The sequence below is a fragment of the Cnephaeus nilssonii genome, assembly GCF_951640355.1.
Source record: "Cnephaeus nilssonii genome assembly, chromosome: 16".
Taxonomy (NCBI): domain Eukaryota; kingdom Metazoa; phylum Chordata; class Mammalia; order Chiroptera; family Vespertilionidae; genus Cnephaeus; species Cnephaeus nilssonii.
In genome coordinates, this window is record NC_137087.1 from 46,565,400 (window position 1) to 46,591,870 (window position 26,471).

At 42.2% G+C, this 26,471-nt stretch overlaps 1 protein-coding gene across 4 annotated transcripts in view; it reads right to left on the bottom strand.

Annotated features, from left to right (window-relative positions):
• Nucleotides 1–274: 274 nt before the first annotated feature.
• The window catches only part of STN1 (STN1 subunit of CST complex), a 36,740-nt gene continuing 10,543 nt past the window's right edge, over nucleotides 275–26,471 (bottom strand). For 3 of the 4 annotated variants that reach the window (XM_079793563.1, XM_079793561.1, XM_079793562.1), the window contains 6 exons: nucleotides 22,478–22,636; nucleotides 21,612–21,732; nucleotides 20,269–20,443; nucleotides 14,466–14,588; nucleotides 11,259–11,331; nucleotides 275–6,148 (listed from right to left, as the gene is read on the bottom strand). In XM_079793563.1, coding sequence (XP_079649689.1) covers nucleotides 5,991–6,148; nucleotides 11,259–11,331; nucleotides 14,466–14,588; nucleotides 20,269–20,443; nucleotides 21,612–21,732; nucleotides 22,478–22,636 — 809 coding nt within the window. In that variant the 3' untranslated portion in view covers nucleotides 275–5,990. The remainder of the gene's footprint in view (nucleotides 6,149–11,258; nucleotides 11,332–14,465; nucleotides 14,589–20,268; nucleotides 20,444–21,611; nucleotides 21,733–22,477; nucleotides 22,637–26,471) is intronic. The other variant, XM_079793564.1, reaches the window with a different exon arrangement.

The following is a 26,471-nucleotide window of genomic DNA, read 5'->3' on the forward strand; positions in this document are numbered from 1 at the left end:
AGCTTGTGGGCAAACAGTTCCTCATGTTGTAGTGACCCCCAACCATAAAATTATTTTCGTTGCTACTTCATAACTGTAATTTTGCTACTGTTAATGAATCATAATGTAAATATCTGTGTTTTCCGATGGTCTTAGGCTCTACAGCAGCGGTTCTCAACCGCTAGCAGGGTCGCCTAAGACCATCGGAAAACACAGATATTTACATTACGATTCATAACAGTAGCAAAATTACAGTTATGAAGTAGCAACGAAAATAATTTTATGGTTGGGGGTCACCACAACATGAGGAACTGTATTAAAGGGTTGCGGCATTAGAAAGGTTGAGAACCACTGTTCTAGAACCCTGTTACTCCCCATTAGGAGGTGGTTTATTCTCTTCCTCTGGAACTTGGGTGGAACTCTGACAGCCTCAACAATGAAAAAGCCATGACAGTGACAGCCTGTGGCTTGTGGGGCCAGGCACGCAATGGCCATACAGCTCTGTCTGGGTTGTGCTCTTTTGGGATGCCCTTGGAATCCAGCCACCATGTGAGGAATCCCAGCCTATACCACACTTCAGTGGTCTTGAGTGTACTTAGAGAGTTGTACAAACATCATCCACGATCTAATTCCACAACATTTCCGTCATCCACAGAAAGACCCCTATTCTACCCACTTCCCTCCTTCCCCCATGCCATGGCACCCACTAATCTATTTTTTGTCTCTATGGATTTGCCTATTCCAAATACTTCATATAAATTGGAACCATATAATATGTGGCCTCTTGTATCTGGCTCCTTTTATTTAGCATACTTTTTTCAAGGCATATATATCAGTTCATTCCTTTTTATGGCTGAATAATGTTCCATTGTGTGGATATACATTTGTTTTTATCCATTCATCAGCTGACGGACATTTGGGTTATCCGCTTTTTGGTGATTAGGAATAATACTGCTGTGAACATTCATGCACCATTTTTTGCATAGACATATGTTTTCCAATTTCTTAAGGTTCAAGTACTTATAAATCACCTATTAATATTAAATGATACATAATATTTAAATGACACTGAATAATGACACATAATTAAGATATTTCTTATTCATTAAAGAGGTTCCCTAAGAGCAGCAAACCTGTTTCCTCATAATGATTCGGGTGTAATACAGAACACTTGGTAGGCCTAAAGAAATAAAATGGCACTATTTCAAGGCCAGAATTTCTGCTAATTTACACAAACCTTTCACCAAATCAGTCTGAATGAATGATTTTATTAACTTTACTGTCTCTATCTAAAAATAACTAGGGCTATGATGTGGTCTTCAAAATTTCTCTCTTCCTGTTCCAAAAGAAAAGCCTATCATTTTAAGTTCACATACAGGGAGAAACTTGGAATGTGGAATTTGACTTAGAATTCTTGTGAATATAGAAACTTGGACTGTGCTGTGACTTACCTGTTTGGGTTTACTTAATAAAAGTTTAATAAAGCCCAGCTGGCGTGGCTCAGTGGTTGAGCTTTGACCTATGAACCAGGAAGTCTCAGTTCGATCCCCGGTTAGGGCACATACCTGGGTTGTGGGCTCCATCCCTAGTATGGAGCATGCAGGAGGCAGCCAATCGATGATTCTCTCTCATCATTGCTGTTTCTATCTCTCTCCCTCTTCCTCTCTGGAAGTCAATAAAAAATAAAATTATACACACACACACACACACACACACACACACACACACACACTGCATTTAAAATATAAATTTTGGATTATATAAAAACTCATGTATGTGGGAGTTTGGGCTCACATTTAGAGCCTCCACCAGTAGACCATCATGCAAATAAAAACTGTTACAAGGTTCTTCACCCACAAGCACCATTCCTTCAGAATGGCCTGCTTCTCTCCCAGCTGCTGCTGGCTTCTCCAGCAAGCCTCATCATGGCCTTTGAGTTTGCCTGTATGCTTCACAGAAATTTAATATGGAAACAAGATGCTTCTTTGGGGCAGCTGCTGTAGAGGCCACTTGTAGAGAAGAAACCACACTAATAAGAAAGTATGGTTGTGTTCACCAACGGAAAATTACAACTTTGCTTGGTTTCGATCCTTGGCACCAAGTCTTGGGTTCCTCATCACTGAATAGACTCTTTCCACTTGGCTTTCTCTCAGCCAGTGTCCTGGCACACTATCAGAGGGGGAATAATTAGAAAGAAGTGTCTTATAGGGATGAGGAGTACTGGTAGCTTACCACATGGGGATAATTGTGGATCTTCAAACGAATCCTGGACCAGACAGCAGCGTTATTTGTCTTCTTGCTTACATAAACTCTATCAGTGTTCACACCTCCCGAAACATGTGCACAGTGAGAGCTGGAATGCTTGCTCAGCTTCCCTCCTCCTCAAGGGAACCTTTTAGTGACTCTTGGGTACAAGAGCAGTGACCCAGCTGTAGTTAGCCCCAGAGAATTTTCCATGAGCGTCCGCATCTAAGCAGAGTTATTATGTTGCTGTGGGATATAAGGCCCATCTTATTCTTACTTCACTCATGATTCAGGTAATGTGAGTGTGTGGTGGGGAGTAAGAAACAGCTTTATTCTTTTTGGGACTCTTGCTAATTTTAAACATATCAAAGTATAGACATGTAGCATCTTACATTTCACTTTTCTGAGGCAACAAGTGTACCACTTTGGCGAACATTTCTATTAATCTCTCTGTTTGATGTGTAGAATTATTCATACAGCTTTCCTCAAATATATTGGTGAGCATGGTGTTAATTTGTGCTGACCCTGAGACAAAGACTGGAAAGGAAGCAATTCATTTGAGAGATGTGGCAGACATTTATGGGGAGTGGGGAAGTAACGGAGGGGAAGGCAGCCAATTAAGGGTGGCTATCGTTAGCTGGTAGTGTGGTGGATGGAGCTTAATCTCATAGAGAAACTCTGGGAAGTGGTGTAGAACACGTGCCTCAGACACGGATCATTTGAAGGGCAAGGGAGCTGGAGTATTTAAAGCTCAGGTCCCACTGGCTGAGGCTGCTCCCAGTGGGTGTCACTTCTGAGCACTTCTGGCCTAAATAGCCTTCCAAGACCTTGGAGAAAGCCCCATAGGGAAGACCGGAAGATATTAGCTGGTGGAGGGCAGCCACACACATACACACAAAGGTGGTATTGCTTGAAAGATGTGCCAGGCACTGTTCTAGATGCAGAGGATACAGCAGGAACAAAACAGAGAGAGTTTTGCCCTCATGGAATAATCCTTCTGTTGGGGAAACAGATAACAAAACAGGGCAAGTAAGAAACATATGGGGTGTGTTACAGGGTGACAAGTACTGGGGAGAAAATTAAGTGCTGAGAAATTCTGAGGAGGAAGGAGAAGGCGTTGTTTGCAATTAGCAAAAGGGAGATCAGAGCAAGCCTCACTGAGAAGGTGACACTCAAGGAAAAGACCCAAAGGAGGGGAGGGGAAGCCCAGCACGAGGTTATCTGTGTGAGGAAATAGCAATCACAAAGGCCCTACAGCAGGAATGTCCCTGGAGTGAGTGAGGAACTGCAAGGCTAAGATGCTGATGCTGATGCTGATGCTGAGCGGAGTGGGGGAGAGGGAGGGGGCTGCAGAGCAGAAGCTTGTTGACACTGGGATGCCTTAGGCTCCTTTCTGGAATGGGACTGAAAGGTCCTGGGAGAGCTGGAGCAGATGACGGAGTCTGACTTCAGCTTTCACAGAATCACTGGCTGCTCTGCTGAGAATGAACTAAAGAGGGGTAAGGGCGGAGGCAGGGGGAACAGCGAGGAGGCAACAATCCTCCAGGTGGTGGCAGTGGAGGAGGGAGAAGTGTTTGATTCTAGAAATATTTTGAAGGTAGAGCCAAAATAATTTGTGGGTGGACGGGATGGGAGAGAAAGCAAGAAGTCAATGGGCTTGGCCTGAGCAACCTGGAGAATGAAGTTGCCTTTTCCTAAATTAGGGAAAACGTCAGGAGCGTGTGTGGGGTCGGGGTGACTGGGGGCCTGGCATTGGGCATGTTAGTTAAGTTTGTGTTGTCTGCTGGACACTTACGGGCAGATGTCAGCAGGAAGTTGAATGCAGGGGTTTTGAGTTCCGAAGAGGTCCAAACTGAAGATAAATTGTAGAATTTCTCAGCATACAGATGGTTGGAGCCACGAGGCTGGTTGAGCTCTCCAAGGGAGAAAGCTAGAGAGAAAAGTGGTCTGGGACTGAACCCCGAGCAAAGGAGACTGAGAAAGAGCACACACAGTGTGGTGTCTTGAAAGCCAAGTGCAGAAAGTACTTCTAGGAGCGGGGAGTGGTCAACTGTATATAAGTGTGTGCATGTGCTACATTTATATAGATGTACATACACGAAGCACTCTATACAGATATACATACACACACAGGTAGCTTTAGATCAGTAGTATTATACTAAGTCTATTGGGAAGTGTGCTCTGTGGCAAAAAATATCTGTCTGTGGTATTTTAATGGCTGCATAGTATTTCATTGTGTACATGTACCATAATTATTCTTTCCCTATACTCTTCCCAGTTATAGAATTCTAAATTATATAGCAATGAATATCTTGTGCATTCATCCTTTCACACCCATGTGATCATCCCCTAGAAGTGGGGCTGCTGTATGCAAAGCATATATGGTCTCATTCAAGACTCCTTCCTGGCAGTTCCAATAATCTGAGATATATTCAATATGGAAGAGCCACTGGCCTCAAGGAAGAACCACTGGGATGTCATTCCAGGTAGACCCCATTCTACAGGACAGCGAGGACACAGGGCAGCCATCAGGGTAATCACTGTTAGAAACAGGGCAGAGGTTTGGGTCAAGTCAGAAAAGTCCGTAACAGAAAGCGATCTGTCAGTACCAGCCCTCCGCCTGACTAAGGAGCTGCAGCCACTCCTGAATGGAAAAGCACTCCATCTGCACACAGAGCAGAGCAACTCTATAGGCCGACAGGCTCTCGGGCAGAGCCGCTAGGAGCTCATTACGTCAAGAGCAAACGCAGCAGACAGAGGCGGTTGTGCCTTTCGTGAAATGACTGTAATTAACTCCCTATCTCTCTCCACACTTTATTTTTGCTGGCTGGCTTTGTCATCGTGCTGTTAGAACAAGCCTACTACATGCCGCAGATTTTTCCCTTTTACCTTGTCATCCTGAGCAGAAGCGTAACTCCATCACCTGTCTGGGCACATACTGAGTCTTTGTCTGGATGGTGTCAGAACGTCCTGCACTTCAATGATAATCTTGAAAACAACATCAACTGCAGCCAGATAATTGCGTGAAAGCCTCCAGGAAGTTCAGGGCATTAAGGGACAATGTATTTAGTCCCCTATGTCCTCAATGCAGGCAAATGGACTGAGACAGCTTTCAACTCAGAAGGAAAAGGGACACAGAGCCATGCCTTGGATCCATTAACTGCCATCTCTGAGAGGGTCTGTAAAAGCATTCAACCTGGACTCATGACCCACCGCTGGTGCTTAACCCTTGGAAATCCTAGTTCAGCGACACACATCCAGGGAGAGCCACTTCCTGGCGCTGGGTTCTTAACCATTAAAGCAGACCCACAAGAATGTCCTGATAGTCTGAACTTTTAAAAAGCTTTAGATCTGTGCGATCTGGCTGCATGCTCTTCAGTTCCCGCAGCCCCTGGGCTTTACCGCGTGACGCCCCTTTACCCTGATAGAGCCCCTCCACACACCGATTCAGCCACCAACACTGTCTCCTCCCTTTCTGCTTCACGAAGGATGCCCAGTCCAGTCAGCAGGTCAACCGAGAGGGCTTTCTTGTGTGTCGTGGCCGAGATAAAAGTCATTTTATCCCAAGAATACAGCAGGTAAAAGGCAGCCTACAGAATTTATGCCAAATTCCATTCCTCCAATGACCTTATTTCATAGTTGATTTTAAGATAATTGCCTCCTGGTCCATAAGCCTCTGTCTGATGTTTAAAATCAGAGCCTGTGAGTGCACGCCACTTGGTCTTTCTCCTCGGCCCGGCTCCGCGGAGGCTGCCTGCGGCCTGTCCTCAGAAGGCTATGTAGTAGTGCTCCGTGGTGCTGACGATGTCACTCTGGTCCTCCAGGAGCTCCAGTACCTGCTGTAGCACAGGCTCACTCAGGCCCGGATTCAGGCTTAGGCGAGCACAAGCCAAGATGTGCCGGAAGTGGCAGCCCTTCTCCATGTCTGCAGGAAAAAGGCAGTTGGCTAAGCTTGGACACACCTGTCAGACCCTCTTCCCTCTCCCTTCCCTCTAAACTAAACCAAAGCCCTTCTCCATGCCTCCTGAATCAGAACCTGCATCTTTATAAGATCTCCAGATGACTCTTATGCATGTTAAAGTCAGAGATGCATTGGTTTAGATTATCAGCAAAAACAAAACAAAAAACTCTGTTCTCAGGCTCATCTATGGACCCACTGCTCAGGGCTCAGGCCTTCAACTTTCAAGCATTCCCAATCAATAATTTTATATCCATAACCTAATGGATTTTTAGTGCTTGATAATTTTTTTTCTCCAATGTCATTACATGTATAAGTGCAGGTATTCTGTGCTGAACCCCCAGCTTCCCAGTGGGACCCCACTTGAGACTGACAGCAGAGTCAGTTTACAGCAGCCTCCATGCTTTCTCATGAGTCCTGATTGACAGGACTACCGCGGTGAAGAAGGGACTCCTAGTTTTGGTCTGTTTCATTCCTCCTTGCACAGGCTTCCAAGAAGGTTTGTCTGAGACAGTTGTGCTCTAGTAACCTCTTACACTCTACCCAAACCCAAGACCATCTGGTGTACAGTGATAAAAGTTCAGGGTTAGCAACCTGAACTTTTAGTTCTGACGATTAGAGGATCATGTGTAGGGAGCGGCTCTAGGGTCAAGCCTCGGGCTGACCTGTGGCAGGGCCACAAACAAGTCCCAGCCTGGCGGGCAGAGCTCTCCTAGCATAAGTAAGCCTGACCTTATAGCCCTCCCTAATTGCTTTATGAGTAGCTAATGGGCTGTGGGAAGTGCAGCAAGTGTTGCCAAAACAAGAACATTTGTATTCATGTTAATCTACCCTTGTTTTAATCAGACTATAAAATAAAGCATCGGCTTGCAGGCTGGGTCTTTTGTGTCCTCATCCAGGCACGGGAGATCCACCGAGCCCCAGCTGTATTCTCTTGTCTGTTTTTCCTTCAATCCTTCACTGCCCCTCCTCAGGTTCACCCTTGGCAGTGCTGGCGTGGCACAATCATGAAATCAATTTAGTGGGTTGTGATTACCATTCTTTTTCGTACAACAAACTAAAGTAGAAAATTACAGAATGTACTGCATTGTAGGTAGGATAAATCTTATTTTGTAAAACAATTTCTAAATAAATATAATTTATATCTACCTATCTATCTAGTGCACTATAATTATATACTTTATTGGGTCATGATGTAAAATGCATTTATAATGCCTGAGTTAAAGTCAAACCGCATTAACCAAACCCTCCCCAGTTTTCACGTAAAGCCCCATGGCGGGGCCAGGTTTGGCCTCTCATGCTCCATACAATCACTGAATGTTTCAGATGAAAAAAATGTTTTAGGTTCCAGGAAGGCATCTGAAGAGGTATTGTGGTGTTGGGCAGAGCATGGTTTGGGAGTCGGTACAGCTGGTGACTTTGGGTAAGTCATAGTACCTTCAAGTTTCAGTTTTCTCACCTATGGAGAGGGAGACTGAGGAGGAAGTAGGGGAACCTGTGAGGTCCTTTACAGCTCAAAGGGTCAGAGACTTTCACCGGCCTAGGCTAACAAAGACTTGCTAAATTCTGACCTCTAGTGGCTCTGTCAACTCATTTGTTAGAAAACTTGCCACCTCCACTTGTCTCCATATTTGCAGCCTGTTTCTTCAACATTCATTTGATAAAGAATTCCTGAACACCTACTATGTATGTGGTGTCAGAAAAAAAGCAGCAGATAAAAGAGTGCAGATGGAGAGCTGACGTTGGAGTCCAACAGACCCAAATTCAAGTCCAGGCTCTATAATTGGGACAAAGTGGTTCACATCTCAGTCAGTTTTTTTCATCTGTAAGATGGCAATAAAATCACCTACTTCACCGGTGGTTGTGTGGATGAAAGGAGACCCATGGTAGGGGCTTCTTACATGGGGATAACTGATTCTATTGTATTCATAACCTAAGAAGATGCTCATAATCTAGTCCCTGCTCTAAAGAAGCTTCAACTCTTCCCAAAGCCTTAAAATATTTCTTCAGACAGGCCATTCTGCTGTTGAAGAGCTCTGGTAAGGCTGTTCACAAAGTGGCCTTTCAGTTACACAGAGAGAAGGATTGGTGTTAGTTCTACTTTAAATGTATGATATAATCCACCAGTGAAGCCATCAGGTCCAGGGCTTTCCTTTGTTGGCAGATTTTTAATTACCAGACAGATGCAATAGTTGCCTAAGAGACAGATTCCTGGTGCTTCCTACTCTGCCATTTTCAAAATAGTTTTATAAAATGCCAATGCATTTAATCCTCATAACTATCATGTAGGCAACAGTATCCCCATTTTACATATAAAGAAACTGAGGTACAGACTTATCCAAGGTCACACAGCTGCAAAGTGGCAAGGTGGGATTCAAACCCAGGAAAGGTGGTCCCAGAGCCCAGCTCTTTACAACCATGCTATGCTGCCCATCTTTAGATAAATCCAGTATCAGTGCTTTAAGGACCTAAAACAAGCCTCGTATTTACAGTCCTTTTATTATTGTAGGTTTAACATTTGCTGAAATACTCATACTGACTAAAGATTTTAAGTTCTCGCCCCAATCATCCTGACAAAGAAAAACTCAATGTTATATTTTGTATGAAAGGTTAGAAACAAACAAAAGGTCCAGAGGAATCTCTATATATAAAAGGCTAATATGCAAAGTGTCCCCTTGGGAGTTTGATCATTCGCTATGATGTACGCTGACCACCAGGGGGTGGCGCAGAATGAAGGAAGGCCCGGCAGGCAGCAGGAAGGCCCTGATTGGCCTTAATCACCGGCCAGGCCTAGGGACCCTACCCGTGCACAAATTCGTGCACCAGGCCTCTAGTGGTTAAATAAATGGTCAAATATCTATTTATACATATAATGGAATGATGAACAGCTATTAAAAAGACTGAGACACTTCTATATGTACTATTGCTGAATGACCTCTAGAAGCCAATGTTATATTTAAAATATCAGGTGTGGAACACTGAATATTGTATGGTAACCTTGTGCTTTTAAAAAAGAATAAACTATATAAATATGTTTTTAAGTGCATATAACATCTCTAGAAGGATATTCAGGAACTTAGTAACAACTACTGTCTTTGCAAAGGGGAACACAGAGCTTAGGTCTCAGTGCTGGGAGGAAGCCTGACTTTTCTGTGTGTATTTTTGCACTGTTTGACTTTTATCATGTGCATACATTATTCAGAATAAAGTTTTTAATGTCATAGATATTTCCTGTGAAAAGGAGTGGCCACAGTAGACATTCAGACAGTCCCTACAAGGTATTTTTGTTGGCATTCTCAGTTATTCAAGCTCCAGAATTCAGTTCCTGGGAATTTACTAGTTCTGGGGAATGGGTTTATGGCTTTTAGAGGCTCCTACTTATAGAATGAGTGACAGAGACTGTCCACCTGACACATACACTCACCAAAGCCTGTGGATTAGAAGTGGATATAAAACCTGCCACTTTACAGACCCTTAGGTCACAGAGGCTATTTGGTTCTCCTAAGAGATAAAGTGTGAATTTCTTTCATTTGCTTTATCAGGCCCTAGGATTATTTCAATCCATTCTGTTCCTAATGCAGATCAAAATTGAGAATCTGGCCAGGTGGCCTGGGACTAGGATGAGTGAAGGATGTTACATGGGAAGCAGCCTCTTGTGCCTTCTTGGTTGAGAAATCCCACATTTCACTGCTCTTAAAAGCTCCTTAAATTGTGGATAGATGGGTCTCCCCCACACCAACTAAAGGATATGTGTTCTTATTGCTCTGAATGCATTGAATGAAATCCACAAACACTACATTCAAATAATTGGTTGCTTTAAGTTTATTTTAAGATCTGTCATCATGCCACTCTGGACTCTGACCTCATCGGTTCTTAAAAGCTAAATAGGGCTGCATATCAAACACCAGGGCTAGAGACCTGGTCCAGCTCTATCCAGTGACTCAGTCTGGAACAGGTCCAGGCGCCAGGCATGTGTGGGCTGAAAGGACTGGAGGTGGACTTCTCTGGAGAGAAGGAAAGCAGGATGAGGAGACCTACGATCATTAACAAACCTTTTCACTTTCCTTCTAGTGTCATTTGTTGACATATTCCAACATTTGTCATTTGACATATTCCAACAGTTGTCTGCAAAAGACAGACTTTGAAAAGTCACCTTTAAGACGGATCAGCTTACACAGGACTTACAGATAGGACTAATGCTTTCTTCTCTTTCTACCTAGTATGAAAATTGCAATGTCTGTTGTCAGACTACCTACCGTTTGAGTTTCTAACCACTAGGGGCTGACCTAGCTCCACTAAAACCAACTATTTTCTAAACCATTTCTTTTTCAAATTATTAGGTTTCAGGGTGACTGAATTACACTGTTCATAAACTGTAATGTCTAGAACCATTCCTCCCAACACTGAAGGGCTTGATGTCAGAAGAGAAGAAAATTTAAGGTTTGGGTTCAAAGGCAAGGGGCAAGAGTAAACAAGAAATAACATAAACCACAGAGAACATGAGAGCCAGAAGGACATCAAAACATCCTAGCCCAGGCCCTGGCCGGGTAGCTCAGTTGGTTAGAGCATTGTCCCAATACACCAAGGTTTCAGGTTCAAACCCCAGTCAGGGCACATACAACAATCAATCAATGAATGCACAAAAAAGTCGAACAACAAACCGATGTTTATCTTTTTCTCTTTCTCCCTCCCTCCTTACTCTCTTGCTCTAAAATAAATTAAACAACAACAGCAAAAAAAGTCCTAGCCCAGTGGCTTGCCTCACTGTAGCAGGATCCCCTGAGGAGCTCACCTGTCATGTCTACTCCATCCCCTTGTGAATCAGAATCCCCAAGAGTGGAATCTGAGTACTCATATGCTCAAAAAAGTTCCAAGGTTGAATTTTATGTGTAGCTAAGGTCAGGACGACTGTGCGAGCCTAACTTAACTCACTTTAGAGAGGAGGGACCTGAGGCTCTGAGAGGGCAGGTATCTTGATCAGTCATACTTCCAGTCTCCTGACTCTCCAGCCCTTGTCTGGGAGGAAACATTCCCTTCCAACGCATCCGGACACCTGTGTGTTACACACACCACTTACGGTTTGGTTTCTGGCAGTCTTCTTGAATGATACGATGGATCTTTCTGTGCAGTTCTTTGTCTTCTTTGGTTACCTAAGTAGGAAAAAAAGTTCAGAGAGAAAGTGTTGTTAATTAACACAGAGGTTGTGTCATCCAGACTCCCAAATTAGTATTTAAGATAGTTTCTAAATATTTCATAACAATCATCATCCCTACACCAACAACATGGTTTTCAATACTTGGCCTATTGTCAAATCAGTTCAGTCGCTCAGCAGCTTGTTGCTCTGTAGCTGACCTAGAGGTACAGTCCACAGGGGGTGGCTCATGAGGCCATGATGTAAAGAGAAACTGGAATTCTCTTAACGAGCAACTTTCCTCTTAAACATTCATAACGCATTCATTGAATTTCTCTTATTTATTATATTTCTGAGGGGGCACAAGGGACCAAAGTCTTTGATCTCAACCCCAGGACTCTTTCCTCTGGTCTTTGACACCTGCCTTGAGTTTCATTCGTTTTATTCCTCCTCCCAACTGCAAGGAAAAACGAAGGAAATAAAACTGTAAGAAGCTAGCAAGAGAACAAATCTAGCCTATCCCTTGAGACCCTTTTTGTCTTCAAAGGTCAGACTTCCTCCCAGCACTGAGACCTAAGCTCTGTGTTCCCCTTTCCAAAACCAGTAGTTGTTACTAGATTCCTGCACATCCTTCTAGAGATGTTATATGCACTTATGAGCATATTTATATAGTTTATTCTTTTTTAAAAGCATGAGTAAAGGCTAGCATACAATATTCAGTGTTCCACACCTTATATTTTAAACCTAACCTAGTTCCTTTCTCAACCAGCTCAGATAAGAGGAAACCAGACAAATGAGTCTCCCTTCATGTTCAGTAGTAAATCTAACAACAACAACAACAAAACAAAAAAATAGAAGGGGAAAAAGAGGAAGGAAGGAAAAGAGGAAGAACAAAACAAAAGCATGCAAACAAATACATATAGGGTGGGGCAAAAGTAGGTCTACAGTTGTTCGTATTTTTTATACGTACAAGAATAAACTCTGGTGCTCGCTTCGGCAGCACATATACTAAAAAAATTGGAACGATACAGAGAAGATTAGCATGGCCCCTGTGCAAGGATGACACGAAATTTCGTGAAGTGTTCCATAAAAAAAAAAAAAAAAGAATAAACTCTGTTTTGCGTACTCACAACTTAATCCTACTTTTGCCCCACCCTGTATATCCGGAGTGCTTGTTTGATGGGACTGACAGAGTGACCTGATTTAAGAATGGGGACACTGATATTGCCTGCCTTTTCACAAAGTTATTGTAAAGATTAAATTGGCCCTAACTGGTTTGACTCAGTGGATGGAGCATCGGCCTGCGGACTGAAGGGTCCCAGGTTCGATTCCAGTCAAGGGCATGTGCCTTGGTTGCGGGCACATCCCCAGTAGAGGGTGTGCAGGAGGCAGCTAATCGATGTTTCTCTCTCATCAATGTTTCTAACTCTCTATCCCTCTTCCTTCCTCTCTGTAAAAAATCAATAATATATATATATTTTTAAAAGATTAAATTGGGTGAGAACTGCTGAAAGCTGGAAAGCATTATATAAAAAGAAGTGTCTACATTACTGTAATAATTCTTTCACTGAGGCCAGGCCCTCAGGAAAACACAAACCAACAAGGCCAGGCAGTTAAGTGGAAAGGGGAGGAGTGAAGTCAGGAAAGAAGAATGGTTCTATTGAGGAAGAGAGAGCAATTATTGCTTCATCACCCCATTCCAGCTCATACTGATTCATAGGAGGAAGTGCCCTAGCGCTGCCACACCTCAGCTATGGACTGCTGCCCAATGGTCCTGCTGCTCCTCAGAAGAGCTGCTTTCTATAGACTCAGTTGGCCAACCCTGGAGTCTCCCAGTGGCAATGTGACTGCGTGTGGGTAGGTGCAGGTGGGGGCGTTATTAAGGTGAGCTGTCCATCATGAGCTTCTGCAACCAACTAACTCCTGAAAGGCCTTCCCATCCCGAGGGGGAGTGGACTGCAGTCACCCTTATACAGATTGCAATACCCTTTTCAAAAGCTAGTCAAATATTATTTAAAACACCTTTGAATTTTTAAAATTGCTCTAAAATCACAAATCACTAGATTAAATCATTATCAAGAAAGTGTCCTATTAAGGAAGCTTCCCCTTGGGAATCATGCCTATAAATCATTCCCCTTGGGATGCCTCAGAATTTGGATCTGTCTCCAGGACAATCACTTGTAGCTGAAGCCACAGCTATGCTCCCAATATCAATGGTCATGAAGAGGCCCGGTTTCAGCCTGGCTCCTCCAATATTAAAGACAGGCAGTGAGAGGTGAACTTTTAACTCTGAAAGTATGAGACAAGCAAGCACTTATACCCCTAGTGAGAACGTCAACTGGTGCAAGCTTTTGGGCGACCTATCAGACTATGTTGACCAAAAGCTTAGAGGTACATGCTTTTGCTCCTGCAATTCCTCTTTTAAGAGTCAACCTTACAGAAATATTTACATAAGTTCACAAAAGCAGTTATGCAAAAATAGCCATAGCAACACTATTTGTGAGAGCAAAAGTTGGAGACACCATAAATGTCCATCAGAGAGAAGGGGTTAAAACATTTATGGCAAGTTTTCATAACATGGAATACTAAGCAGACGTCAAAAAGAATGAGGTAGATTTATAAGTAGTAACATGGAAGGATGCTGTGTGCTATTTTGGTGTCAAAAAAGTTGCTGAGCATTATTTAGAGCAGTGGTTCTTAACTGTCCCAGGGGACACTTAGCAATGTCTGGTGACATTATTGGTTGCCACAACTTGGCGGAGGGGGGGGGGAGGAGGGCTGCTACTGGCATCTAGTGGGTGAAGGCCAGGGATGCTGCTAAATAGCCCACAATGCAAAGGACAGCCCCCCGCCGCCCCATGACAAAGAATCATTTGGCCCAAATAGTGTTGAGGATGAGAAATGCTGGCTTAGAGAATGATCACTTTTTTTGTAAAACAAAGAAAGCCACAGGAACATATATTTATATGTGTGTATGTATAAATGCATAAATGTCTAGAAGGATATACTGTTAAATGTGGCACCTTGGAGTTCCTTACTTTATGTGAGTCTTTAATGATTGATTTTTAAAAACAGTAAATAGGTATTCTTAAGTAATAAACATATTTGCAGTTGAAGCTAAGAAGGAAAAATATTAAGATGCAAGTCTCTTACATAGAAGAGGTTATCAAAACCACAATCTTTCTGGTAAATGAATCCTTTCTCCTGCAGGAGCTTTATAGCATTCTTAAATATACTATGAATTGCCTTGGATGTGGTGTCATTCTTAAAATCTGCCTGTGGAAAGAAGAAAAAGGGAAAAAAAAAAAGTAAGTTCCATCTTATAGCACATGAGAGCAACTCCCTAGACCAACTGGTTTATGAATTCACCCAACAGGCTTTTTATCTGCTGAGTCAAAAAGATCCAGGTATGCACCTGCCTAGCAGGATGGTATTTAAGGAAGTTTGTTCTGGCAGGATTATATCTGATAACTGTTTCACACCTTACCTGGTAGTTATGATTTTTTGGTTAATTCAATAATATAAAATGGAAAACTCAAATGGACAATATTTTTTTAATTCATTACTAAAACACTGTATACATATTAGTTCTTTCTTTTTCTTTTTCATTAAAACCCTGGCTATAGCCCGGCCGGTGTGGCTCAGTGGTTGAGCATCAATCTATGAACCAGGAGGTCACAGTTAAATTCCAGGTAAGGGCACATGTCCGAGGTTGTGGGCTCAGTCCCCAGTAGGGCATGTACATGAGGCAGCCAATCGATGATTCTCATCATTGATGTTTCTATTTCTCTCTCCCTCTCCCTTCTTTTCTGAAATCAATAAAAATATATTTTAAAAAATCTTGGCTGTATACAATCTCTTCCTAAGGACTTCAAAGAATTTTACACACACTGAAATAAGCTGGGGATTCCAGCATGTAGAAAGTATTAAACAGTCTCTTTATTTTAAATGAAGAACAATGGCAGCAAATAGCTCTGCAGAGACCTCTCCGGGGGCTAAAGGTGGACAGGGGTCCTAGAGTGAAGCAAGACCACCCACCATATGGAAGGAACTCAACTGCTGTCAGTTTGCTGTCTCCTCAATTTCAATGTTTCTTCCCTTCTCTAGGAGACAGGTCTGCCTAGAGAGGTAATCAGGTCATCCTATTTCTTATCCCAAGGAAGCTAGGTTTTCAGCCATGTCCTAGGGTTAACTAGACTGTGTGGTTCTTGAATTGGGGACTTTGTATTTCATCTTTTATATATATTGATTGATTGATTGATTGATTTCAGAGAGAAAGGGAGAGGGAGAGAGATAGAAACATCAATGATGAGAATCACTGATAGGCTGCCTCCTGCACCCTCCCTACTGGGAATTGAGCCCATAACACGGGCATGTGCCCTTGACCGGAATCAAACCCAGGACGCTTCAATCTGCAGGCCAACACTCTATCCATTGAGCCAAACCGGCTAGGGCTGTATTTCATCTTGACCACCTTCCCCCTGGCACACAGAAGTTGATTAATAAAACATTGGTGGAGTCAATGGAAATATTATAGAGGATGTATCCTTCTGATTATTCCATTAGGGATTTTCAGTTCATTCCTACAACAAAGCAGTGAACAACAATTGTCCTTCAAGGTACAGATCCATTTTTTAAAAATGTATATGTGTGTGTGTGTGTGTGTGTGTATATATATTTTATTGATTTCAGAGAGAGGAAGGAGGGGGAGAGAGAGATAGAAACATCAATGATGAGAGAAAATCACTGATTGGCTGCCTCCTGCACACCTCCTACTGGGGATCGAGCCCGCAACCCAGGCATGTGCCCTTTACCAGAATCGAACCCAGGACCCTTCAGTCTGCAGGCCAACGCTCTATCCACTGAGCCAAACCAGCTACAGATATAGATTCATTTTTAATGTGACAAATTTGTCAAAGATTTAAAAAGATCAGAGCATGAAAGAAACATGGCAAAGTGTCCAAAAAAGTGTTTGAAGGCCAAGTCCTATCTCCAGTGAAAGGTACTGACTGGTAAAGATGCTGAAAAAGGGAATGTGCTTGAGATATGCCCACAACACTTCCTCAAAGTGACAGGGAGAGGAAAGGAACTCTCAAATGGCCTTGAGTGTTGACAATCCATCTCTGAGAAACCATCTCTTTCTAGAAGAGGCCTCCCTAACAGGCACTGTTTTAATCTAATAGATCTTGGCAAATGTTTATGCTTTCCTGGGCTGAAGAGGGGAGTCTAAAGCTCTTGTTAAAATATATTTTTATTTATTCCAAAGAGGAAGGGAGAGGGAATAGAAATATCAATGATGAGAGAGAATCATGGTTCGGCTGTCTCCTGCACGCCCCCTACTGGGAATCGAGCCCGCAACCTGGGCATGTGCCCTGACCAGGAACTGAACTGTGACCTCCTGATTTATAAGTCGACACTCAACCACTGAGCCACACCGGCTGAGCTAAGACTCTTAAATTGTACTCTAAGCTTTTCCTTAACAGAACAAGCTGCAGAACCTGGTCATTAGAACATTAGGGCCTAAAGTTGACAAACATTCCACGTATGACAGCACCCCTTCTCTGAAGGGAGAATAAGGCCCAGAAATATTTGATGACTCCCACGGGCAGAAAAGCTATCTGGATGTGCTTAGAATAAACACCTTACCAATCCTCAGCCACACATCTTTTTACTCAGGAGGGCTCCAGACAAAGCCATTTTTAATTACATATACGAGTCCTCTTACTTAGGGAAAACACAACCTAACATAGGCTCCCCCACAAAACTTTATAACTACTTAATCTTCATACTTCTAAGGAGATTCATTTTCTTTAGTCAATTTAATATAAGGATTCTTAAGGGCCGAGTTAATATTACATCTTTATCAAGACAGAACTAAGTTGGAAACTAACTAGAAATGTTGTTACATAATTATTCCTGTCATTAAAAAAGACTCGAGGTTATCCCCAGATCATACATAAAGCCTGCTTCCTCCTCCCCGACTTCAGTAAGACCAAGCAGCAGGAAGACAGGGTGCCAGGCCTGCGAGCTCAAAAGCACAGTTTCAGCTGTGAACAAGGCGGACCCAACAGAAAAGGTTCTCTGTAAATATAAACAACATGTGAAGCTTCCTTTCCAAAAACATTTGCCTCAGCTGACCTCGGGACATATCTCCCTGCTGCTTATAAAGACACAGCCTCCAGAGTAGAACCTCCAATCATCTCTTCTAGCCAGTAGCTCTTCCTGGCCTGGGATTTGTGTCTTTCTTGTCTTTTTCTAAAGAGCAAGAGCAGACTCATCCGATTCAGGAAACCGAAGCTACTGAGAGGAAAAAACTGACTGGCTGAACATGCTGAGCCTTAGCAGGCCTCTCCTCATTGCGGGTCAGGAACTGGGTGGATCTCTGAAATATATATATAGTCTTCATTTCCAAACAAACTCAACATTTATCCAGCTGTCAAAGAAACAATGGATTTGCAAAGCCTGCTTATCAGGTTTCTGGACTTGCTAAGAAGAGCCACGATGAAAAACAAAGGGGAAAGCATTCAAACCCACTCTCCCTATCCCTATCAACTATAACACTATCACAATGATTTTTTTGTGAAGCTTTCATCTGTATGACAACACAAAGTACCAAAAGATCTAGGGTTTCACCATCGCTATAAAGCATGCCTAGTTTCTCAGGCTCAATTAAACTGGATTCGATTGAATGACACTGACCTCCCCAAGCAGAGCCATGTGAGGGAACAATTCATAATTGATGGAAAAATAGTTTCCAAAGACAAAACAAATAAAGTGCCATATACATTGCTTTTTAAACATACAGCACTGGGCAGACACACGTTTCTTCTCTAAGCATTTCAAAAGGTATCATGGCAATCCTTCTGTTTTGAATGGAGGAGCCTTTTATTTATTTTTATTTTTATTAAATATATTTTATTGATTTTTTACAGAGAGGAAGAGAGAGGGATAGAGAGTTAGAAACATCGATGAGAGAGAAACATCGATCAGCTGCTTCTTGCACACTCCCTACTGGGGATGTGCCCGCAACCAAGGTACATGCCCTTGACCAGAATCGAACCTGGGACCCTTGAGTCCGCAGGCCGACGCTCTATCCACTGAGCCAAACCGGTTTCGGCTGGAGGAGCCTTTTAGTCCTCAGGGACCTCAAGTCTCTCTACTTAATTAGAGCCTTTGCAGAAGAGCTGGTTTACAGGAAGAAAGTGGTCTTCACTAAGCTTCAAAGTTTTTCCTTCCAAACATGCCAGCAGAATGGTCAGAAGTCCTTGGAGGCCAACTTGGCATTGAGCCCCCTCTAAATGATTAAATGGAAGAAGGTCAATCTTGCTGTCAGGGCACAGCTGGAGAGCTGCAACTGTTTAGAAGTGATGATGGCACAGGACAAAGCGGCCAGTCATGACCCTCTCCGCCTTGGTGTTTCCTGAAACAATATCCCTCATCTCTGTGTACAAAATCATGGGTCACTGGACACACAGCCTGGTGTCAGGAAGAGATAATTAGGTTCATGAATGAAACTGAGAAGCAGTGGTTGTGCCTAGGAAGTTGGATGGGGACGTGATATCTATTCTGCCAGAAGCCGGAAGAATAACTTATGTTACCTAACAAGGGAATTCAGAACAGTCCTGTTGGTAATGGCAAAAGATCAGAAAACATCTAAACAGTCCAGGAATGGAGAGGGTGGTTATCTAAATTATGGGACATGTAACAAAAGATTATTCTATAGTGGCAAATCTATGTATGGCTAGGAAAGGATCTATAAGACATACTGTTCAATGAAAAGCTAGGGATATACTAGTGTTTAGCATGATACCATTTGTGTAAAAAAAGGGGGGATACAACTACTTCTAGTTTACATACGCAGACTATCTCCAGATGGATATTTGTGACACTAGTAACACTAGTGCTTGTCTCTGGAGAAAGGAGGGAGGATGGGAAAGAAACTTACTTTTAAGTAGATACTTTCAGGGACTATTTGAATTTTTAAAAACCATTCATTCTTCAATTAACTGATAATTATTGAAAACCTACTTTCTGACAGAATTGTCCTAGGCCCTGGTTCTAGAGGACAGAGAATAAGTCAGATGAGACATCTGCTCATAGAGAACTTAAATTCTGGTGGAGGAACAGGCAGGTGAACAAATAAGGAGAGATATGAACACAGGTGATAACCTAGTGAGGAAGTAGGTGACCATTAGAGCAGACGGCCAAGGAGGTCAAGAAGGTGACATTTAAGCAGAGATCATCCACTGTTGAAATCAATGAAATAATAAACACAAGTCACGTTACAACAACAAACCCAAGAGTTGAAATAAAAGGAAAAGCCTAACACCAAAGTCTCAAATAATTCTTAATTCCAAGCAAATATGGAAGCGCCAAACAACTGAAGTTCACCTGTAACACTAGGGATGAAAAAATGGGAACAGCGCTTTCCAGGAGAAATAACAATGACTTAAAGCATTTGCTGAAATTTCTACATATAAAGCAGGATGAATACAACTTGGCCTTCATTCAAACTCCTGAAATGCAATAGGTTAACCTTATTCTGAAGAAGAAACAGCAAATCAGTAAAAGCCTTGGTTCAAGTTCAATAAATAATTTTGGAAGGGTAATTACCTCTTCTCATTTATTTCCCCAACATTTGACTCTTGGTGAAATTAAATGCCCATCTCAGTGAGTACTAAGAACTAAGTACTATGATGTTTAGACTATTTTTTTCTCTACTCAATGATTAAGCTTAATGAGATTAAGCGAGAGGAAAAGGGCAGGTCCATTCTCATTTGAAATTCTTAAGAGGTCAGTAACCTTCCCAGAATAGAAAGGACATGTGATTGAACCATAGCCTCTATTCCCTGGTCCACCCTGTGAATCTGAATACCACAGTCACGTTCACTCACACCCTTCAGCTGCCGATTTGGGGCAGTGGACTCGAATTCTCCCATGGGCAGCCTGCACTTACTTGCTTGGAGCAGGCGCTATGAATCACAGGCTGATTGGCAAGGGACAGCAGAGACTCCACCATTTCCAACTCCTGCTGGTAAAAGGTCTGCACTCTGTTCTTCATGAGGAATTCGTTGGCTTTTTCACTCAGCAAACATGTGAGATTGGTAAGGTCCAGGACACCTGGATTTTTGCTGGGGGAAGTGGTGAAAAGCTATGTAGAAAATGATCACCTCTGTTCCTTTCTGGTGTGTTGAAAACAGAAACTTGGCTAGGAAAAGCAACACTGTATTGATGCTTTCTTTGACATAAAGGACAACTCATACTATGGACAATGTGTAGGTTGTTTAAAAGGATGAGGCAGGATGACAAGAACTAAGATATTCATGATCGCTTCAGAAGAAAAGTCAGGTTGCAGAACAGTATGTAAGATATGATCCCATTTTTGTAAAAAAGCAAATGACAACCCACAGAATATATGGGTAGATATTCTTGTGTTTGCACAGAAAAAAATGTCTAAAAGGGTACATACCAACCTAGAGACAGTAGTAACCTCTAGGGCATGGCTCTGAGGCAGGAGACAGGACAATGGAGGAATTTCACTTTTTACTTTATACAGATCTATCGTTTGGGTTATTTTTTAATATAATTTAAAAATATGTAATATGTACACATTAAAAACAAGTGTGCCCTGGCAGGTGTGCCTCAGTTGATTGAGTGTTGTCATGTGCACCAAGAGATCGCCAGTATGATTTCCAGTCAGGGCACATACCCAGGGTTTAGGGGGCATGCAGGAGGCAGCCGATTGCTGTTTCTCTCACTCATCAATGTTTTTCTCTCTCCCTTCCTCTCGCTCTCAAATCAATAAAAATCATATATTTTTTTAAAGTTGAAGTGTACACAGTGAAGTCTCCTTTCTATCCTACTCCCAGTTCCCACCTCCTTAGCATCCACTATTACTGATTCTGTTTTTTCCCAGAGTTCTTTGATGCATACATGTACTAAAAAATACCCATATATTCTTACTCCTCCTGTTTTTCCGCCCCCCCCTCCGCCCCCCCCCCCCCCACACACACAAAAGAGTAAGACCAGCCCTGGTTGAGAACGACTCAACTCCTTCAGGGACCCTAGTTACATGTATATTTTCCTCACAACAACCTTGGAACATCTGCACTGCTTTCATCTTCACTTTACGGACGAGGACACTGAGGCACATGGAGGATGAGCAGATGTGCCCAAAACCTCACATGAGTAAGATGATGGTTTCAGGATTTGAACCCAGGGCCACTCCAGCATCAGGGACCCCTTGGCATGGCCTTTCTGCTGAACTCACATCTTCCGCGGTGATTGGCCATAACTTACCTCAGTGCTTCTTTTTCTAGGACTGGGCTATGGAAAGGCTGGTCATAAACTTTCCTGTAGATACTGGGCAGCTCAAGCATCCTTGCAATTTGAATGTTGCATACTGGATCATCTACTTTATCTAAGAAGCCGAGGGGGGAAATATATCACAGAAATTACATCAAGGTCAATTCTTTCCCTTGTCCAAACTGCTGCTAGGATGACAGTAAATGAGGCACTCAGAGGGTCTTGTTGGTGCCCAGGAGTCACAGTCTAGATGCACTAAATAGTTCCCAGTTATCATACAAAAGGGAAGGCAATGCCCTAAATGTCACATGCTCGGCCAGGGTGGACTGGGACTAGGGCGAGCACATAGGCTTATTCGTTCAGCTATTACAGTGATGGACAACAGGGGTCCTCCTAGAGATTCCCAAGCAAACACCAGCCAGAGCAGTGCAAAGGGCATCACGCAGATGATACTGGACTGTCATATATCTAATTAGCTGTTTTCGTTCAAAGTTAATGAGCTTAACAGTACTCAAGAAATCTCCATCATTTTGAAGAATATGAACACTGCCCTAAATGGATCCACACTTGGAACTTCAAAGCACTTTAGAAACTACTGTGCTATCCAAATAAATTTTCCAACTGTACATAATAAATCATGTGTTTTCTTTCCCAATTTGTTCATAGTTACTTCTCTTTAAAATAAATTTAAGAAATGCTGCTTTTCCAGAGAAAGCATATTATAAAATGTAATTTCCTCCATTAAATAGTTAATCTTCTTTATTTGAACTACTTAGAAGTTTGACTTTTAGCTAAACAAGTTTACTACTGGACACCCCCTCAGAATAACAACCATTTTGGCAGAAATATCTTTTGCTTACAATGAACAGTGGCATGAATTTCTCGCTCTTCTCTGTACGTGCGGACATAACCTCTGACCCGGATAATGTCCCCAATTTCTATCTTTGTTCTCTGCTCAATGGTCTCTTGCAGCTTCTTAAGCTGGGACGTTAAGCTCAGTTCTCTTGCACTTGGAGCAGCTGTAGTTGTTAGGGCCAGAAGGAAAGAAAGAAATGTATAACATAACCACTCCACCACATTTGTGAGCTACTTTGGGGGTAACACCATCACAAGACATTTATTTATTCTACTTCGGATTAGTTGTTCTACATAGGAAATCTGCATAACTTTAAAAGATCCTCTACTGAATAAAAGGCATTAAGCTGCAATTATTCAAAAGTAGAGTGAAGGGAACAGAGTCTAGAAGCCCTACATCATCAGTGCAAAAGGGCTCTGTGTGGACCTGAGCAGAATTCTGTATGGGTTCAATGGGTTTGGTGGCAATAGCTCTCAACAACCCTAAAAAGTGTCCTTGCAGTGAGACTGAGGTCTGGAGGAAGGGGAAAGGGGGCCTAAGAGTCTGGATTTGTGGTTCTGTGTAGGGGGAAGCAAATTCACCTTAGGCAGATGTCCTAGGTGCTCAACAGTCTAATCTCTCACCTCTCATCTTTGTTGGGTAACTAGGCTAATCTCTCTCTCTCTCTCTCTCTCTCTCTCTCTCTCTCTCTCTCTCACACACACACAGACTCATTCTCATGCCACTTAAAACTATAAACTTAACAGTGTCCATCTAATACATAGAGTTGTTGTGCATGATCTAAGTTAACTCTTACATTTTGAGCTTAGCACAATGCCAGATCCATAGGAAGAATTCAATAAACGTCAGCTATTTGTGAAAAAAAAAAATTAAGCCCTCTGGACAAAATCATTTTCTTTTCTTTGAGGCTTTTCATTGGGGATTACTGGGGAGAAAAGTACAAATCGGTTCCTAGTTCATTACATATTGTCAGAATGTTTGCCAAAAAAAAAAAAAATAATAAATCAAAGTATTTTCTTTCTACAAGGTGTCACCAGCCATGTATGCATGCTTGTGGCTCCCTCACTGGCTTCAGTAATTTGGATTTTTTAAAAAATATTTTTATTGATTTCAGAGAGGAAGGGAGAGAGAGAGAGCGTTAGAAACAGCAACGAGAATCATTGATTGGCTGCCTCCTGCAAACCCCCCACTGGGCATGTGCCCTCAACTAGAATCGAACCTGGGACCCTTCAGTCTGCAGGCTGACACTCTATTCACTGAGCCAAACCAGCTAGGGCAGTTATTTGGATTTTTAATACCTTAGAAAATAGGTAATCTATATATACAAAAGGCTAATATGCAAAGTGTCCCCTCGGGAGTTCGACCTGGAGACCAGGAATTCAATTGCTTGCTATGACGTGCGCTGAGCACCCGGGGGTGGTGCAGAACAAAGGAAGGCCCTGGCCAGCAGCCAGAAGGCCCTGATTGGCCTTGATCGCCAGCCAAGCCTAGGGACCCTACCTGTGCACGAATTTCGTGCACCAGGCCTCTAGTAACTCCATAATCTTTCATTTTGCTTTTAATTTGCCAGAGAGGCTGTGTGTTTTTATATAAGACTAGAGGCCCAGTGCACGAATTTGTGCACCAGTAGGGTCCCTCGGCCTGTCTGCGGGATTGGGCCGAAACTGGTTCTCCAACATCCCCCAAGGGGTCCCGGATTGCGAGAGAGCGCAAGCCAGGCCAAGAGACCCCACCGGTGCACAATCGGGGCTGGAGAGGGACATGGGAGGTCGGCCAGCCAGGGAGGGACTGCGGGAGGGCTCCAGGGCGTGACCGGCCCATCTCGCTCAGTACCAATTGGCCGGACCCCATCTGCCCCCAGTGGTCAGTGCCCATCATAGCAAGCGGTTGAGCGGCCTTAGCATATCATTAGCATATTATTCTTTGATTGGTTGAATGGACAACCAGACGACCGGACACTTAGCATATTAGGCTTTTATTATATAGGATGATCTACTCTCTGTATTCTTTTTTTCTTTTTTTAAAAATATATTTTTATTGATTTCAGAGAGGAAGTGAGAGGGAGAGAAGGATAGAAACATCAATGATGTACTCTCTGTATTCTTTACGTATAAGCCCTTCATCTCTTTTGAATACTTTGTTAATTTCTGAAAGATTTTTAGGGAAGCTTTGTCAAGTTATACGTACTACTTCCACTTTTCCCATTCCATTGCATTCTTTCTCTTTCACTTCATTTTATTACATAAAAGTTTTGGAGAAAATCTTTTGGGCTATCTCTCTAGTCACGGATGATAACTTTCAGTATTTTAAAAGGGACTCAGGAGAGCTTAACATATATACCCTGATCTTTATGATCTTTATTGGAATAAATATACAAGTCTACCTTCTTTGGGTTACTTTATGGAAGCTGCGAGGGAGGGAGTTTACCTCTTTTTCAATATTGTTATCTACTTGAACCAACAACATTTTTAAGTGCTGATTTACTTCCTACTATCGTTTTATTATTTCTTTTTTATCGTATTATTTTTGGTTTGTCATATACTAGGGTTCCTACAAAGAAATGAATCTCTCTTTGGGACTACTAATCAAATATTCTGCTCTTTAACCTAACACAACTTAGATGAATACATCTATTATACCAAGGGAAACTGCAACCTCAGGAGCACGGAGGACTTCATGTATCCAGTAACCAACAGCTAGGAATCTAGACACAATCAGCATTAATGTCACTCAGCGTACTGGGTTTCTTCAAAAATACCCAAGTATTACTTTTTAAAAGGTTTTCCATCCCCAAGTCCTCTCCTACTTAGGCTGAATTTTAAACGCCTTTATAAGTCTCACTGCCATTTTTCAGACAGTATAGGTGATAATAAATGCTTCATATCATACTGTTGAAATGATCTGACTGATGGCTGGTCTGAGAAAAAGGTGCTGAGTAGCTTTCATTTAAAGGGTTCACGAAACTACCAAAAGGAAAAAAAAAAAAAAAAGCTCAAGCTTTGTGATTTAATGAATATAACGAGATGGCTAGAGCCTGACAGAATTTCATTTTAAGTGGTCTATTCCATGCTGTAAGATAAGCCCTCTTTAAAATTCTAGTATTAAGGGCCCAGCTTTCTTAACTTTCTTCATAAGCTAACTCCAAATGCTACATTCAATGTGACATTTATAGGAGTTAATATCATATTCTTATACCTCAACTGACTGGAACATAAAATTTGATTTTAAAAAAATCAGTCTTCATTGGCCACTTTCCAGTGGAAAGCTTTAAAACTGGGGGCAATTAAACTAAAAGGAGAAAATGGGCTAGTCAGGAACAATTTAAAGATGCCACTCCGTATATAACATGATGAGAATCATTTTCAGGCTTTTTTCCTGTTCTCTTACCTTCTTTATTTTTATTCTCAAAGCAATTTTCAATTAATTTTCAGTCTGTCCACCCCAATTGTTCATCTATGTATTCATCTAGATAGAGATATTTTTAAAAAAACCACACTCTCAGTATTGACAGCAATTTTACCTAAAAATTACTAAGTATAAGAGTTATATAATATTCCTGATGATGTCATTTCTTTAAAAAAGAGCTATAAAAATTAAAACAATGGCTAAAAAAGGGGTCTGCAAACCATGACCTATGGGCCAATTCCATCCACAACCAGTTTCTATAAATAAAGTTTTATTGGAACAGAGCCATGCTGTTCATGTATGGTCTATGGCTGTTCTGTGTTATAATGGCAGCGCTGAATAGTTGAAAGGCAGACCATGTGGCCCACAAAGCAGAAAACATTTACCATCTGGCTCTATAAAGAAAAAGCGCTGACCCTTGGCATGAAACAAGTATGCATATTCAAACTCTATCTTCTGAAGAAAACACACACACAAACCTACACCTTCTAAATGAAGACTGTGGCAATACAACAATCATAAATCTTCAAATGATTTTAATACGCTAGACATATGCAAATTCAGGTATTTGATTATCTCATAGGTTTATTTCC